The sequence below is a fragment of the Meira miltonrushii genome, assembly GCF_003144205.1.
Source record: "Meira miltonrushii strain MCA 3882 unplaced genomic scaffold FA14scaffold_1, whole genome shotgun sequence".
NCBI classification, from domain to species: Eukaryota; Fungi; Basidiomycota; class Exobasidiomycetes; order Exobasidiales; family Brachybasidiaceae; genus Meira; species Meira miltonrushii.
The window spans coordinates 1163385-1176573 of NW_020289943.1; the positions used below are offsets into that span (position 1 = coordinate 1163385).

The window sequence follows — 13189 nt, forward strand, 5'->3', positions numbered from 1 at the left end:
AGTACAACATTTAAGCAGCTTTTGCTGACACACGACGACGACGACCCATTGTGCCCGGACAAGGTGTTGTGACATCGTTCCAGCACTGTGATCGATCTTTGACCATGGGTGTACAGCAACATTGATTATACTGGAAGGGGGGGAGGACAACAAAGAGTTGTTAAAAAGACTATATTCAAGAAAATTGTTCGCTTTTGTATACTCACCACACAAGGTCCTAATAGACCGTTGGATGGATCAGGTTCACGATTTTCATTTGATTCTTGAGCGCTTTCGGTACTTGGTGTGGTGGCAGTTGAGGAGGATGCTGTGGTCGTGATAGTTGCTGATAAGATCATATCATCTTGCGATACATCACGATTTGCTAGGTTGTGCAACTGTTGTGGAACTGTTGCTGATCGTACTGTATGTGAGAGTAGGATGAGCAATGAAAATGTGGATGCGAGTATGAGTCGATTTAGGAAGAGCATCTTGTATGTAGTGAATTTGGGAAGAGGAAGAGGTTTTGAATGAACGGGAAAAGCAAGAGATGTAGGAAGACAGATTATATACTTTTCCTCTTTCTTGTGGAGCTATAACAATAAGTCAATGTGACGGACCAACTCAGCTCATTTCGATCTAAACATCTACCCGTCATTATTAATTTCAGAAAAAGATACTAACTGACACTAATCACAGATCACTGAGTCCTAAATAGTACGCTAACAACGGATCTAGGATTGAGAATGCCGATGTTTTTGTCTTAGATGAAGAAGATAGTGAATCAATTTAGAGTCCCGGAGCATGCTGGAAAGAAGAAAATCATCAAGAAGAAAACACTAAAACAAGTTCCAAGTTCGAGTTTAGGAGGAAATCAAACTTGAAAATCACGCTACGCACGGACAAAGTGCATTGACTGTACGCTAAGATTGATTCCCTTTGTTCCTAAAAATGATGGAAGATTATGTCTTTGGCTGATGGAGTGCACCCTTGCTTCTTCCTTCACAACAAAGGGAAATGTGGGAAATGAATCGTGGGAGCATTCATTCTCGCTTCATCGGAAGGAAGAGAGAAAGCCATCAAGCTTAGTAAGATGAACTGCTGTTACACACGTGATGATTTTTACCGCCTTCGTTGTAAGAACAATGGCAGACAATCCCTGCATAGATCCTTACTTGCCATAACATAAGCCTGCAAAAGAAGGGAAAGATGAACACAGTCACCTCACCTCACCAATCCAACCAGCTAAAGGGTCTTTTCAAGGCTGCTTATTGGCGTTGTACTACTGCACCGGAAGAGCATGTGATCACCTTCCTGACCATTATGCGAGGAGGATAAGCCTCTCTTCTGGCTTACAAGCCTTTTCTAAACTTTCTTAAGCTGAATGTCATACACCCATTGTTTATGATTGTGCATATATGCATGCAATGAATATCATTGTACGCTGTAAATGTCGTTTCATGCCCAATTCCCGATCCGAGATATCCTTTTCGTATATATACGAGAGGTGTGCCTGAGAAAGATGACAAAGTTCGACCCGAGGAGCTCTTCTTTCCTTCACAAATCGATACACCCTTTTATAGAAGAGAAAAAGGATAGGGAGGCCTTCAAAGCCACAAAAGAGTTGATGGCTGTCTTGTATTAGTAAAGTGGTATACAGTTGGCTTTGTGTTCCGAACTACCGTTTCATGCACTTCTACAGCATGTAATTTGTGGATGATCTTCTGCAAGATTCCCTTACTCGCATTCTATTTTTCTGCCAGTGTGAATTCAGACAATTTATTGTTAATAGGAGAGCGGCCTCTATCGGATTTGAACCTTTATCCGATACAACAAGCAGCAAAAAAGGCAATTGTTGAATACTGTAATAATTCAAACTCAGCTGATAAATTTTTATTCGGTCTAGAATTGACCGATTTCATTTTGGACGCGTTTTTGCTGGTGATGTACCCTTACAATAATGTTGTTTGTGGAAGTGGCGCTTTTAAAGCCTTGCAGAAGCTTAATTTGTGTGAAGAAGAACAGAGCAAGATTGAACTTCAAGTCTAGAACACAAAAAACAGAGCAAGAGAGAGAATGGGAAGAAGCATGGAACAAGCAGTACACGTTTTTATCCCTCCCTCGGCTTTAAGCTTTCAGACAAGCGTAATTGACAGGTATAATCTTGACAGCACTTCCCCAGTAAATCAAGTATATCTATAGAACGGCTTCTCGGGATTGTCCGAAAAACAATCAATGAAAGGGATCCCTTCTTTTCCGTAACATGTACAAACCGGTTCTTTTAGGTATGATCCTGATCAGGACTTCGGAATGCTTCTCATCATCGTGAACATCACTACTTCTGCGACTATCGAGAAGATGTTGACATTCTAAACTAACAAAACATCTTGTCTGAGCAGCAACACAAACATGTATGGCGGCGAAAGCAGCACAGGAGCTGGCCAATCATCCCAACCTCAACTAGCCAGAATGAATCCACGTTTGGCACAATGCTATTATGCTTTGCCAGATCTTGAACACGTAAAGTATGCGATCGATACTTGGTTTCAACATGAGCTCGTCAATACACGATCGTACGTTACTCAAGAGGAGATGTATGATCTGTATGATCGGGTAAACAATATGGAAGCAAGCTCGATCGAATTAGCATTCCTGTACGTCTTCCTCATCGCAGCAGGAGCAGCATCACTAACACAAACATCACAAAAGAGTAAATCGGTACTCGAATCAATGTATTCCATCAAATCAGCACGTAAATTCGCTGGAATCATATTTGAGCTGATTGCCTTGGATCAGTATGAGCAACAGATCAAGATGCAACAACAGCAACATCCCGTCAAATCAGCATCCACATACGAACCATACAATTGGTTGTGTCTAGCCAAATGCCCTACTGCATTACTACACTGTCGGCTTCATTCGATGTTATGCTGCTTCTTCCATCAAGCTCGTGATGAAGTACGAAGTGTGACACATGGAAATCATGCCATTCGATTTGCAAGAAAGTATGGCCTTTTCGATCAAATCGAAGAAGCAAAACAACAAAAGAAGACTACCAAAACTGGCGGATTGCCATCCACATCTCAATACTCAGAACAGCACATATATGCACTTCAACGTATTCAATTCGACATCACTGCTTATCCCAGATTGTCAATGTCTCTCAACATGAACACAAGGAAGAATAAAGGAAGGGGTTCAACAGATGCAAACACTTTTTCGGGAGAATGCATCTTGCTGCCGTCAGAAGCATGTCAAGATCCTAGTGTGATCGCAGTATCGCCTGACGGAAAACGATTACCGTCTATGGCATTCGACTTTCAATGTTTGAAATTGATTTTGTCTGAGATCCGGGCAACATCATATACTCAATTAATCCGTGAAACGCAGCTCAATGCAGATCAAGCCGTGGCAGAAGAAATGGAAGACCATCTTTTGGGAATCGATCCAAATATTCGAGCAGAGGCACGAAGAAGGCGACGAAAAGATCAGGCTTACGAACGTTCAAGACGAGCAATCGCAAATGATGATGTCGTCTTGGCGTTGATGGATTTGCTGCCATCATGGACGAAGATTGATGTGAAGAAGAATTGGATGGAAGGTTCGTCACAGCTTGTGTTCGATGCTACAAGTATTATCAATATGCTTTGGTCACGATACGCATGCAACCGGTTAAGGACCGACAATCTGATGCAAACGTGTGAAGTTGAAGAAATGTCTGCCGAACTTCAATGTCGTGCTTTGGCATCTGCTCAAGATACAATCTATTTGTTAATGCAAGTGAAACAATTGCTACGAACGCCATTCCAATTCGCTTCAGCCCGTGAATGGTTATTTGCCGAAGCAGAATGGGCGATCAATGTGTACAATCGAATAATGGAAGCGGAGATTTATCGTGAGCTGAACGATACTCCTGCTGCTTCACCACAACAATTCTCCGGTCCACCACCCTCGTTGGACAATTTGAAGTCTCACATCTCAGATTCAACATCGACTGTAGCTTCTTCATCTCCGCATGTGAGTTCGCTTAATGTCACCCCACCAAATTCACTAAGCCGTGAAACATCTCCAAGCTTGTTGATTCCAACTGCCACCTCTTCGCAGAGCAGCAGACGCAGCAGTGCTGATAAAGGATACCACGAAGAAGACGATGGAAAGTATGTCGAGCAAAGTACATTCCAGGTGATGCATGCACCAAGAGAAAGAAGAACAGCAATAGGACTAGATTCTACAGAACATTTAATGTCAATGCATCTAGCCGCAGCAACAGCAGCAAGTGAAGCAGAAGAACGAAAAGCAAGAGAACAAACATATAGGTATTTTGCATGGTTCATTTTTGATTTCAAAGGAATCTATTCAACAATGCAAGATTTGCATTGTTTTGGTCCTGCTGCTTTTGAAGCTTCAAGAACACTTTTACGCATTCAAGCACCACCAAAGCCAATGACTTCGCCTACCCTTACACCTGAGAAGGAAAGAGCGTTGCTGGAAGAAATGCAATTCTCCACTGGGAGGAGAGCTGCTTTGCCGAACAAAGATGGCCTGATTGCCAATACATCAACAGCTGCTGCAGTGGCATCGGTTCAAGGAAGAAAGAACACTACCAATATGCACTCCGCATCTTCTTCAACTATGCTACCTAGTAATCAAGCCTTTGCCAAACCTGCCCAACGCAGGAAGATGAATGAGGCCACTGTGTGAAATCTGAGATTAAATATTGAATTGTACATCATATTTGCAAAACCTGTACATCTTTCGTAATTCTATACTGTATTATACAACAGATTTGAGTAATCTGGCATTTTCCCTGCACATTGAGTAAAAATTAAGCGCTTTGATCCAGATTGGTACGAGGCTTGTTTGAACCTTGTGAAGAACGTTTGCTACCGGCAGCACCGATGATTGCCTTTTTGACGATGTCCAACTCATTCAAGACTTCAAATCCCGTACTTCTACCCCAGATAGTAGCTCGACTGATCAAATCTCCCATGATGCTATTCGTCGGATTACCAGGCGGTGAAGGAGTGACGAACAACCAATGAAGATGATCGACCGCGCTCAGCATTACTTGATTGGCTATGTACCGTTGACGTGGATAAGATTGTAAGCTTGTATGACTTCCAAGATCACCTCCTTGTGCTGTTGCTTCGAGTAATGTTTCACCAAGAGCCCGAGCGTCTGCTAGACCTAGGTTGAGACCTTGACCGGCCAAAGGATGGATTGTATGGGCAGCATCTCCAACCAATACTGTTCTGCCACGAGCGATGGATGAAATACCTGGCTCGGCTGTTGTTTGTGCACCACTCAACCCAGATGCAACAGAGGAAACTCCTTCAATCGCTTTTTGTAGGAAAGTTGATGGCAATAATGCACCTGCTCCAGCTTCGGCAATACTCGTTTGACGCAAGGAAGAGCCTAGGTAAGCTTCAGCATGTGACAATTTCAATGGAAATCCAGCCACACTTCCTTTCAAGATCGAAGCAGCTGGAACAGGTACATCCTGATTCGACCCATGTTCCAGAGCACTCGTCATTAGCTGTTCTTGGATGGCAGGTACGATCCATGAATGATCCTGAATTTCAAGGCTCGCATTACTCGCAATTCTTGTCAAAATTGGGCTGAGACTGTCCCATGGCAAGCGAAAGGCGGCAGTGATGAGATGTGCTAAAGGCGACACCTCATTGTTTGCTTCCGATTCAAATTGCTTTTGAAGTCCAGTCAATGCTTTTGCAACGTCTGGCGGTAATGTCCATACGATTGATGCAGAGTCGTTCGAAAGAGGAAGCCAAGCAATCGTCCCCGTTGGTAAGAAGCGTTGATGTGCAACTCTCTCGGAGATGGATGGTAGAGCCAGATTCTGTGCAGTCTTTACTGTTGCAACGACACCCATTCGTCCATAAGGCCATCCCTGCGCCTTGATACCAGCGTATTTGCGTACAGGTGAATTGTTTCCATCAGCTCCGACTAGTAATCTGGCTTTGATGGGTTTGTGATCACCACTCAAGTGAACTAATGGCCAGGCATCTGTATAACTTGATGGTGTTGCAATTTGATCCGGTTGCATAGCTTCAATAATCTCAACCTTTGTTCCGTCTAAAACACGAATGGAAATATCGTATTTTGACTTCAGCTCCTCTATCCTGCTCAGCATAGCTTGTTGTAGATTACTGATTTCCACCATTGTACCTAGCTGACTATCATGTGGATTCGAGACGTCAAAGTCTAGAGCAGCGCCCGTTAAGCCATCTGTTACGTGCATAGAGTGCACCGGTCCTACTCGATTTGACAGCAGAAACTCTTCTACTCCAAGATCCGCTAGCCAGTCACGATTCTCCTCTGTAAGATAGATTGCTCTGTTTTCCCAATCGTTGATTTGCCCTTCAAATTGCTTCGTCTTTGACCATGATCGTAGCTTGTCCAGTGGTGATGCCTCCACTAAGGTGATACTTCCTTTTGCTGATCGGAATGCCGGATCTGAAGCAAGCGAGCATGCCAATGCCAAGCCCACAACACCACCTCCAACGATTACCACGTCATCGGAAGTTTGAGTGGCTGTCTTGAATAGGGATGAGATTGAACGGTTTCCTATTGAGGTATTGTTGATCGTTGGTCGAATTGAAGCAATTTCGGATCTTCGGGAAGAAATGATTTGTCGAGGCGTACAAGCTGTATTGATCCTTCTCGCCTGAGTAAGGGAAGGAAGAACTTCCCTTTTTGTCGCGAGCGTTACTCTTGAAGAGCTTCCGATCCTACTGACCGACATTTTGATAGAATGATCGATGAAAGATGGAGGAGGGAAGAACAGTAGCGTCTGCTCATGTCAGCAGAAGAAAGTGCAATCTGCGTGCGCTAGCCTTAGATTAGACTTTCCACTGTACGCTAAAATCATATTTCTTCTCAACCTCACTTAAGCTTTATTTTCTCCACCTTTTTGTCATCTTCATCCATCCTACCATTTGCACAATGCTATGACAAAAAGATGGCATCTACGATCGATGAGCTTCGCAAGGATGCACCATCATTATTCTTGATGGGCATGCGAGGAGCAGGGAAGACGACATTAGGCAGATTAGCAGCAGAACATTTGAACGCACGATTCATCGATGCAGACGATTTGTTCATTGAACGATATGGAAATACACCAAAAGATTTCGTAGCACAAAATGGCTGGCCAGCATTCAGAGCAAGTGAGACGATCATATTGAAGGAGCTCCTGCAGCATGCAGAAAGAAAGAAAGAGCCCGTCGTTGTCAGCCTCGGAGGCGGAGTTGTGGAAGAAGAATGCAATAGAACTTTGCTCAAAGCGGCATGGGGATCAGAGGATGGCGTTCTGCGACCGGAGAAAAGGGTCGCAGTAATTCACATCTTTCGTGAACTGGATAAAGTTCTACTTGATAGCAGAGGACTTCCGAAATGGACTGGCTTGGTAGCAGGCGGACAAGAGGTCTGGCAAAGGAGGCGACCATGGTTTCGGGAAAGCTCCTCTCATGAATTTGTCAACTTTACCGATAGAGAAGTCCTGAGACATGCATCAAACAGGGATACGAAAGATCAAGCGGAATCATCACGAGCCGAACGTCTACGATTTGAAGCTGTAGAGAGAGATTTCGTTCGTTTTCTTGTGCAGCTTTTAGCATCTTTTCAAAGCCAAACTTTACCTTGGAAGCCAGAGCCAAAGGGAAGGAGCTATTTGGTCACTTTGCCATTTGCCGATCTTCATCCACATGTCGACAAGCTGCCTTTGATCACTCTTGGCGCTGATGCGATCGAGCTTAGGGCGGATTTGCTAAATGATCCAGGTGCCTCCAATGGACAGGCTGATATCATTGAAGCGTACGAAAATCCTTCATTGTCGTACTTGTCTGAGCAGGTTGCTCTTATCAGGCGTCATTTACCAGACTATCCACTAGTCTTCACACTTCGAACACCAGCTCAAGGAGGCAGATATCCTTATCCGGCTGATGCACCAGCAAAAGCGCTATTCACATCGTTACGACATGCTCTGAAATTGGGGTGCAATGTGATCGATATAGAAATGGGTCTTGATCCTGCACAAACACAACTGCTGATTGAAGAGGCAAAACTGCGAAAGATTACTGTGCTTATATCCTGGCGGGATCAGAAACCTTCAACATCGGGCGGATTTGACTGGGATGTGAATCGTGCAACGGATTTGTACAATAAAGCTGGTGAGCTTGGAGCTGATATTGTCAAGATAGTTGGAACCGCAGGGAAATTGTCGGACAACTTTGCTTTACAATTGTTCTGTTCTGGATTGGAAAGCAAGGACAGATTGCCGTTGTCTGCTTACAATATGAGCTATTTGGGCCGAATGAGTCGTTTCTTGAATCCTGTCTTGGCTTCTGTCACACATCCGATCGCAAAAGAACTCAGCAAGGAAGGTGTTGTGGGGAACCCATCAATGACGTTTGAAGAGATTCAAAGAGCGCTTCATTTGAGCGGTTTGGTCCAGCAAGCACACTTTCTATCCATCATGAACTCTGAATCAAACTGTCAAAGATTTGTCGATTGGTTCAACATGATGGGATTGCCGTACACGATGCTGCATTCGAGCACGGACGGGGATAGCTTAAAACAGTCAATACACCACGCTGATAAGCGTCTCGGCAATCTTGGTGGCATCTACTTTCCGGAAGGGCTTGCATGGGATGCTAGAGACCGTCTTTCGCTCCCAAACATGAGATGCGATGCAAATGTCAGAGACACTGGCACATTTGATTGCATCACATCCACACTTTCGCTCGAAAGTCGATTAATCAATACTGCACCTCAGTCGATCGAATGGCTGGCAAGCAACAAGTTGGTGGAGGCACTGGTAGACACAATCACTGCTTCGATCAGCCCATCCGTACATCTTACCAAGCGATCAAGGATGGTTGTTCTATCGGCACACAATGACTCACATGATAAGGTGGATTGGTATGTAGAATCGGCACGCCAAATAGCCAAGCATTTTGCTCTTTTGTGCACTACTCATGACAGTAAAAACAAGCAATGGAAAGCCGGAAAGATGCCAAATGTAGACAATGAAGAGCTTTCTAGCGATCCAACGGTGATCATCAATTGTCAAAAAAGCTCTGCCTCTTTTGACCCAACCTTGTTTGAGAATCCACTCGGTGGACTGTATGTGGATACCGTCGAAGATCGTGAAACGCTTCAAATACTTCAGCAAGACAAGTTCAAAAACATGGGTTGGCGATGCATCACTGCTGCTGAACTCTGGAGACAAGTTGATGCCCTGCGCTTCCGAGCTTTTACTGGACGAAGAGCGCCTTCAACCCTATCTGACTCTTCATGATGCCTCCCCATTCTTACCCTGGTCTCATGTCACGTAATTCACAATGTACAATACAATGCATTTCATCATAAAAGCATCAGTCACATCAGCGTCTATTCTGGCTATCATCCTTCCTTTGAGAACAATAATGAGAGAGCTAATCCTCCCAATAGCAAATACTTGAGCTTGGGGTAGTCGTTCAGCAAGATTGTTACGTATCCAACGTAAGGTGCATATCTGTAGCAGGTAAATTAGAGGAGTATGTGGTTAGCATACCTATCAAACAGGATTCTCACGCATACTTTTTACTCACCCTCTCACTTTTCCAATGATGTTCTTGCGACGCAGCCAAAGTGGGCCATCGTACAGTCCTAAATCGTCTCGGTCGTTATTGTCTCCCTTTGTGAGGATTAACTGATCCTTTTCATCTCCCGGGCTGTTATAGGAAAATGCAGAGAAATGTGTCAGAAAGTGTGTTTGTATGACAGACAATATTTGATACTCACATATCATGAACTTCGAGAACACGATGAACGATTGGAATATCAGCTTGTGGCATTTTATACACCGTAATATCTCCAACACGAAAGCGTTCGTTTGGCATTGATAAAAACAACAAATCACCACGATAAAATGCCGGTTCCATCGATCCACTCAAAACGACCACAACTGGTGATTCGGTATCTGTTAAGTAGGATAAACCTTTCCACATGCTTAATGCGGTCGAAAGAACTGTTAAGAAGTTTAATGCTTGCATCAAAGCTGAACGTACGTTCATGCCTTGCAAAGATGACAACATCTTGTCTGATGTCACTTGAAGGTTTGTAGGCAAGTAGGTAAAAGAGAATGTAGAGAGGTGGAAAGGTTACAAGGTGAAATTGAACGTCTCTTTTGGCGTAAAAGAAGGCGCATTCTCAGCGCTGGCGCAGTGTTCATCAAAGTAACCCTTCAAAATAAAGCTCGCGAAGAAAGTAACACGTAGGGAAGGAAGCTTTGATAAATTAGCGCGCCTTGACCACTTACCATGGCTTATCATATCCCGGGCTTGAATGCACGATCACGGGGACAAGGCTCTCACTTGAACACTTGATGGTAATGCAGGACTGTGATCGATCTGAAAAGAATCTTGAATTTACGGAGATTGCAAGTGTAAGATCGTGGCTGAGTTGCGTAGAAGGTCGTAATCCGCGGTCATACTTTCATTGAACCTTTTTCAGCATGGTCAGACTTTTAGCCTTGAGAAAATTCATGCGCAACGTGATGAACGCAAAGCAACCACATGCTCTTTTCCCCGCTTGGTGGTCCCTATTCGGAGTATTCTGTCATCACGGGCTTCTCCCTCTAAGTTCGCCGATTTACCCGATCGAAACATCAAGGATGAAAAGGTGCATATATTCACGTCAAACTTGCATACATCTTCCTAGATGGCACATAGATCAGTCCACAGAAACCTTGTCATGATCACGCAATCATCCTTTCGTCGGGAAAACTTCAAAGTCTGCCACATGGAGAGAAAAGCACGATTATTGATCTCAAGGTTTGGCCGATGCACTATTCGTCATTTGCTTAGGGCGAGCACGAATTTGATATGAGTATAGAATAGATTTGCAACCATGACAACCATCATGTATCAATTGTCGAAGCACGCGATCATGCTCGTCAAGACCGTATCTTATGAACCATTTGGAGGGAGTGAAGGTATATAAACACTGCTTTGAAACTCAATTCATTTCGTCAAAATCCACCAGCTCTTCTTGATCCCAATCCTCCAAACTCTTCTTCCAGCTCAATCAACCTTTTCAAGCATCAAAATGCGTTTCTCAAACATTCTCGTTCTCGTAGTCGCTGCAGGCGCTGCCACCTTCGCCAACGCTGCTCCAGCTCAAAATGGCGTTGAAGTTGGAGGAAATGTTCAATTCGCTCGTGATAATCTCAATGTCGATCATGTCCCTCAAGCACGCAGCATCAATGAGCCCAAAAATGCTGTTCGTGGTCTCAACACCGACAATGTTAAACGTCGTGGTAAAGTCAAGGCCGAAGAAGAAGCACTCGCACGTCGTCTTATTCCCCCATTGTTTTACCTTTGGGCTGAATTCACTGATGATGATGGCAACAACGGCTATGGCCATGATTCTCTCTACAGCACAGACCAGTTCTACGTTCCCGATGATAAGACCAAGATCAGAATCCACGCATTTCCCAAGAATACTTCTCAAGATTTTTACATCCAGAACGACCAGAATGAAAAGCAATATATTTTCTCACCTTACGACGGAGAATTGATTAATTTCTCGTTGAATGGTACTGAGTTCAAGTTTGGTCGTGATGATGACGACAAGAAGGCTTGATAATCGGGCAAGCTTTGAAAATTGAATCGTTTCCTTGCGAGATCTGAAAAAAACCAGTTTCGCAAGATGTCCATTCACAGCTCTTCCGCTTCTCTTTTCTCCCATGAATCCAATTTTCCCTTTTTCGTGTCAGTACTGCGAGCGCTCCTCACTAATTGATCGATCAATCACAAACCCCATGCCTGAGTTCTGACAGAATATTAGCTGAAGAAGTGCTTTATCCGACGCAATACGAATTTAAGTGAACAGTCGGTAGAACCCTTTTGAATCTTCATAGCACATACATGTCTTTGCGTGATGCTGCAAGCAACTCAGCATCCGGTAAAAGTGTTACCAACAATTTCCAGTAATCGGTCGCAATCATAAGGTGTAATTTGGACCTTTCGGCTTACAAGGCAGGTTTACCGACAAATACAAATCTCCACGGACAAAATGAGGAGAAAGGTTGAGAAATTGAGTACGGGCTCAGCCTATACCTGATTGTTGTGATACGTCACGTCAGTGGTATATTTGCAAAAGCATAACGGGCACCCTTGGACGTCCAACTCCGAAAGCACGCAATCGTAATCACAATAAGGTTTGGACGAAGCAAAGGTATATAAAGTCCATTGTTTTGAGCTTTCTTTCGACTTTTTTTTTTCCTCAAACATCACAACCCCATTCTTCCCGTTCTCGTACTAAGCTCTAAACAACAACATGCGTTTTACAAGTATTCTCCTTGCTGTACTCGCCATCGGCGCTGCTGCATTGGCTAATGCTGCTCCCACTCAAGATGGTATTGAGAGTGCAGGAAATATTCAATTTGCTCGTGACAATCTCAACGCGGATCCTGTCCGTCAAACATACAGCATCAATGATGGCAAATATGTAAATCGTGGTCTCAATGGTGGCAATGTTAAGCGCCGTGGTGTCAAGGCCGAGCAAGAAGCAATCGCACGTCGTGATGATGACATTGTTGTTTTCCTTTGGGCCGAGTTTACGGACGATGATGGAAACAATGGCTTTGGTCATGATTCCCTGTACAGCACAGATCAGTTCTACGTTCCTGAAGACAAGACCAAGATTAAAATTCACTCAACTTTTGCAACCACATACGGAACATTTTACATTCAAAATGTCTGGACTTATGAAAAACAGTACATTACCAACCCTTACAGCGGACAATTGATCGATTTCTGGTTGGACGGTACTGAGTTCAGGTTCGGACAAGTTGAGGACGACGACGACAAGAAAGCTTGATAGACAGCCAGGCAGTAGATTGTTGAACCAATTTCATCTTCGAATGCGAAGAGAACTTAGTAGCAAGATGTCCTCTCAAGGGCCCTATTAATTCACTTAACGCTCATGAAGTATTCTATCCTTTCTTCTCTTTTACATGTCAGTACCGCGAGCGCTCCTCAATAATCATCAATTGTTAACAATTCCTCTTGCTGAGTCGTTTGAGTGAGTCTAAGCCGATGAATCATTTTGTCCGACGCAATACGGACTCAGCTGAATACTTGACAGAATAAAGTTAGAGTTTCAAAGCGCATACATCCATTTGCATAATATCGTAATGCCACGT

The 13189-nt window shown here is 43.9% G+C and overlaps 7 protein-coding genes across 7 annotated transcripts; 4 read left to right on the forward strand and 3 right to left on the reverse strand.

Annotated features, from left to right (window-relative positions):
- Positions 1-10: 10 nt before the first annotated feature.
- On the reverse strand, positions 11-470 carry FA14DRAFT_176229 (uncharacterized protein; the record flags this gene model as incomplete). Its single annotated transcript, XM_025500651.1, has 2 exons — positions 11-130; positions 207-470. 2 exons carry the CDS (start codon positions 468-470, stop codon positions 11-13), a joined length of 384 nt encoding a protein of 127 aa, XP_025357228.1.
- Positions 471-2045: 1575 nt separating this feature from the next.
- FA14DRAFT_159214 (uncharacterized protein) lies at positions 2046-4805 on the forward strand. The gene has a single exon (XM_025498104.1). It carries the CDS (start codon positions 2389-2391, stop codon positions 4678-4680), a length of 2292 nt encoding a protein of 763 aa, XP_025357229.1. The 5' UTR covers positions 2046-2388; the 3' UTR covers positions 4681-4805.
- Positions 4456-6791, reverse strand: FA14DRAFT_8136 (ubiquinone biosynthesis hydrox). The gene has a single exon (XM_025502940.1). It carries the CDS (start codon positions 6740-6742, stop codon positions 4805-4807), a length of 1938 nt encoding a protein of 645 aa, XP_025357230.1. The 5' UTR covers positions 6743-6791; the 3' UTR covers positions 4456-4804.
- Positions 6792-6890: 99 nt separating this feature from the next.
- On the forward strand, positions 6891-9548 carry FA14DRAFT_8170 (aldolase). Its single transcript, XM_025502944.1, has one exon. The coding sequence runs from the start codon at positions 6959-6961 to the stop codon at positions 9296-9298; it is 2340 nt and encodes a 779-aa protein (XP_025357231.1). The 5' UTR covers positions 6891-6958; the 3' UTR covers positions 9299-9548.
- FA14DRAFT_129236 (putative signal peptidase) lies at positions 9338-10422 on the reverse strand. Its single transcript, XM_025496886.1, has 3 exons — positions 9784-10422; positions 9591-9713; positions 9338-9514 (listed from the first exon to the last, which is right to left on the reverse strand). The coding sequence occupies exons 1-3, from the start codon at positions 10074-10076 to the stop codon at positions 9403-9405; spliced, it is 528 nt and encodes a 175-aa protein (XP_025357232.1). The 5' UTR covers positions 10077-10422; the 3' UTR covers positions 9338-9402.
- A 423-nt stretch (positions 10423-10845) lies between these two features.
- FA14DRAFT_8173 (uncharacterized protein) lies at positions 10846-11794 on the forward strand. Its single transcript, XM_025502946.1, has 2 exons — positions 10846-10975; positions 11026-11794. Exons 1-2 carry the CDS (start codon positions 10952-10954, stop codon positions 11623-11625), a joined length of 624 nt encoding a protein of 207 aa, XP_025357233.1. The 5' UTR covers positions 10846-10951; the 3' UTR covers positions 11626-11794.
- A 527-nt stretch (positions 11795-12321) lies between these two features.
- On the forward strand, positions 12322-12969 carry FA14DRAFT_169846 (uncharacterized protein; the record flags this gene model as incomplete). The annotated part of the gene is made up of 1 exon (XM_025500240.1): positions 12322-12969. The coding sequence occupies one exon, from the start codon at positions 12322-12324 to the stop codon at positions 12862-12864; it is 543 nt and encodes a 180-aa protein (XP_025357234.1). The 3' UTR covers positions 12865-12969.
- Positions 12970-13189: the final 220 nt, after the last annotated feature.

Excerpts from the sequence above, each read along its gene's own strand:
- FA14DRAFT_159214 (XM_025498104.1), top strand. The coding sequence starts at position 2,389 with ATGTATGGCGGCGAAAGCAGCACAGGAGCTGGCCAATCATCCCAACCT.
- FA14DRAFT_8136 (XM_025502940.1), bottom strand. The coding sequence starts at position 6,742 with ATGTCGGTCAGTAGGATCGGAAGCTCTTCAAGAGTAACGCTCGCGACA.
- FA14DRAFT_8170 (XM_025502944.1), top strand. The coding sequence starts at position 6,959 with ATGGCATCTACGATCGATGAGCTTCGCAAGGATGCACCATCATTATTC.
- FA14DRAFT_129236 (XM_025496886.1), bottom strand. The coding sequence starts at position 10,076 with ATGTTGTCATCTTTGCAAGGCATGAACGTACGTTCAGCTTTGATGCAA. Across the intron at positions 9,714-9,783 it reads GTTCTCGAAGTTCATGATAT|CCCGGGAGATGAAAAGGATC; the intron begins GTGAGTATCAAA and ends TTCCTATAACAG. Across the intron at positions 9,515-9,590 it reads ATCATTGGAAAAGTGAGAGG|ATATGCACCTTACGTTGGAT; the intron begins GTGAGTAAAAAG and ends TACCTGCTACAG.
- FA14DRAFT_8173 (XM_025502946.1), top strand. The coding sequence starts at position 10,952 with ATGAACCATTTGGAGGGAGTGAAG. Across the intron at positions 10,976-11,025 it reads ACCATTTGGAGGGAGTGAAG|CTCTTCTTGATCCCAATCCT; the intron begins GTATATAAACAC and ends AAAATCCACCAG.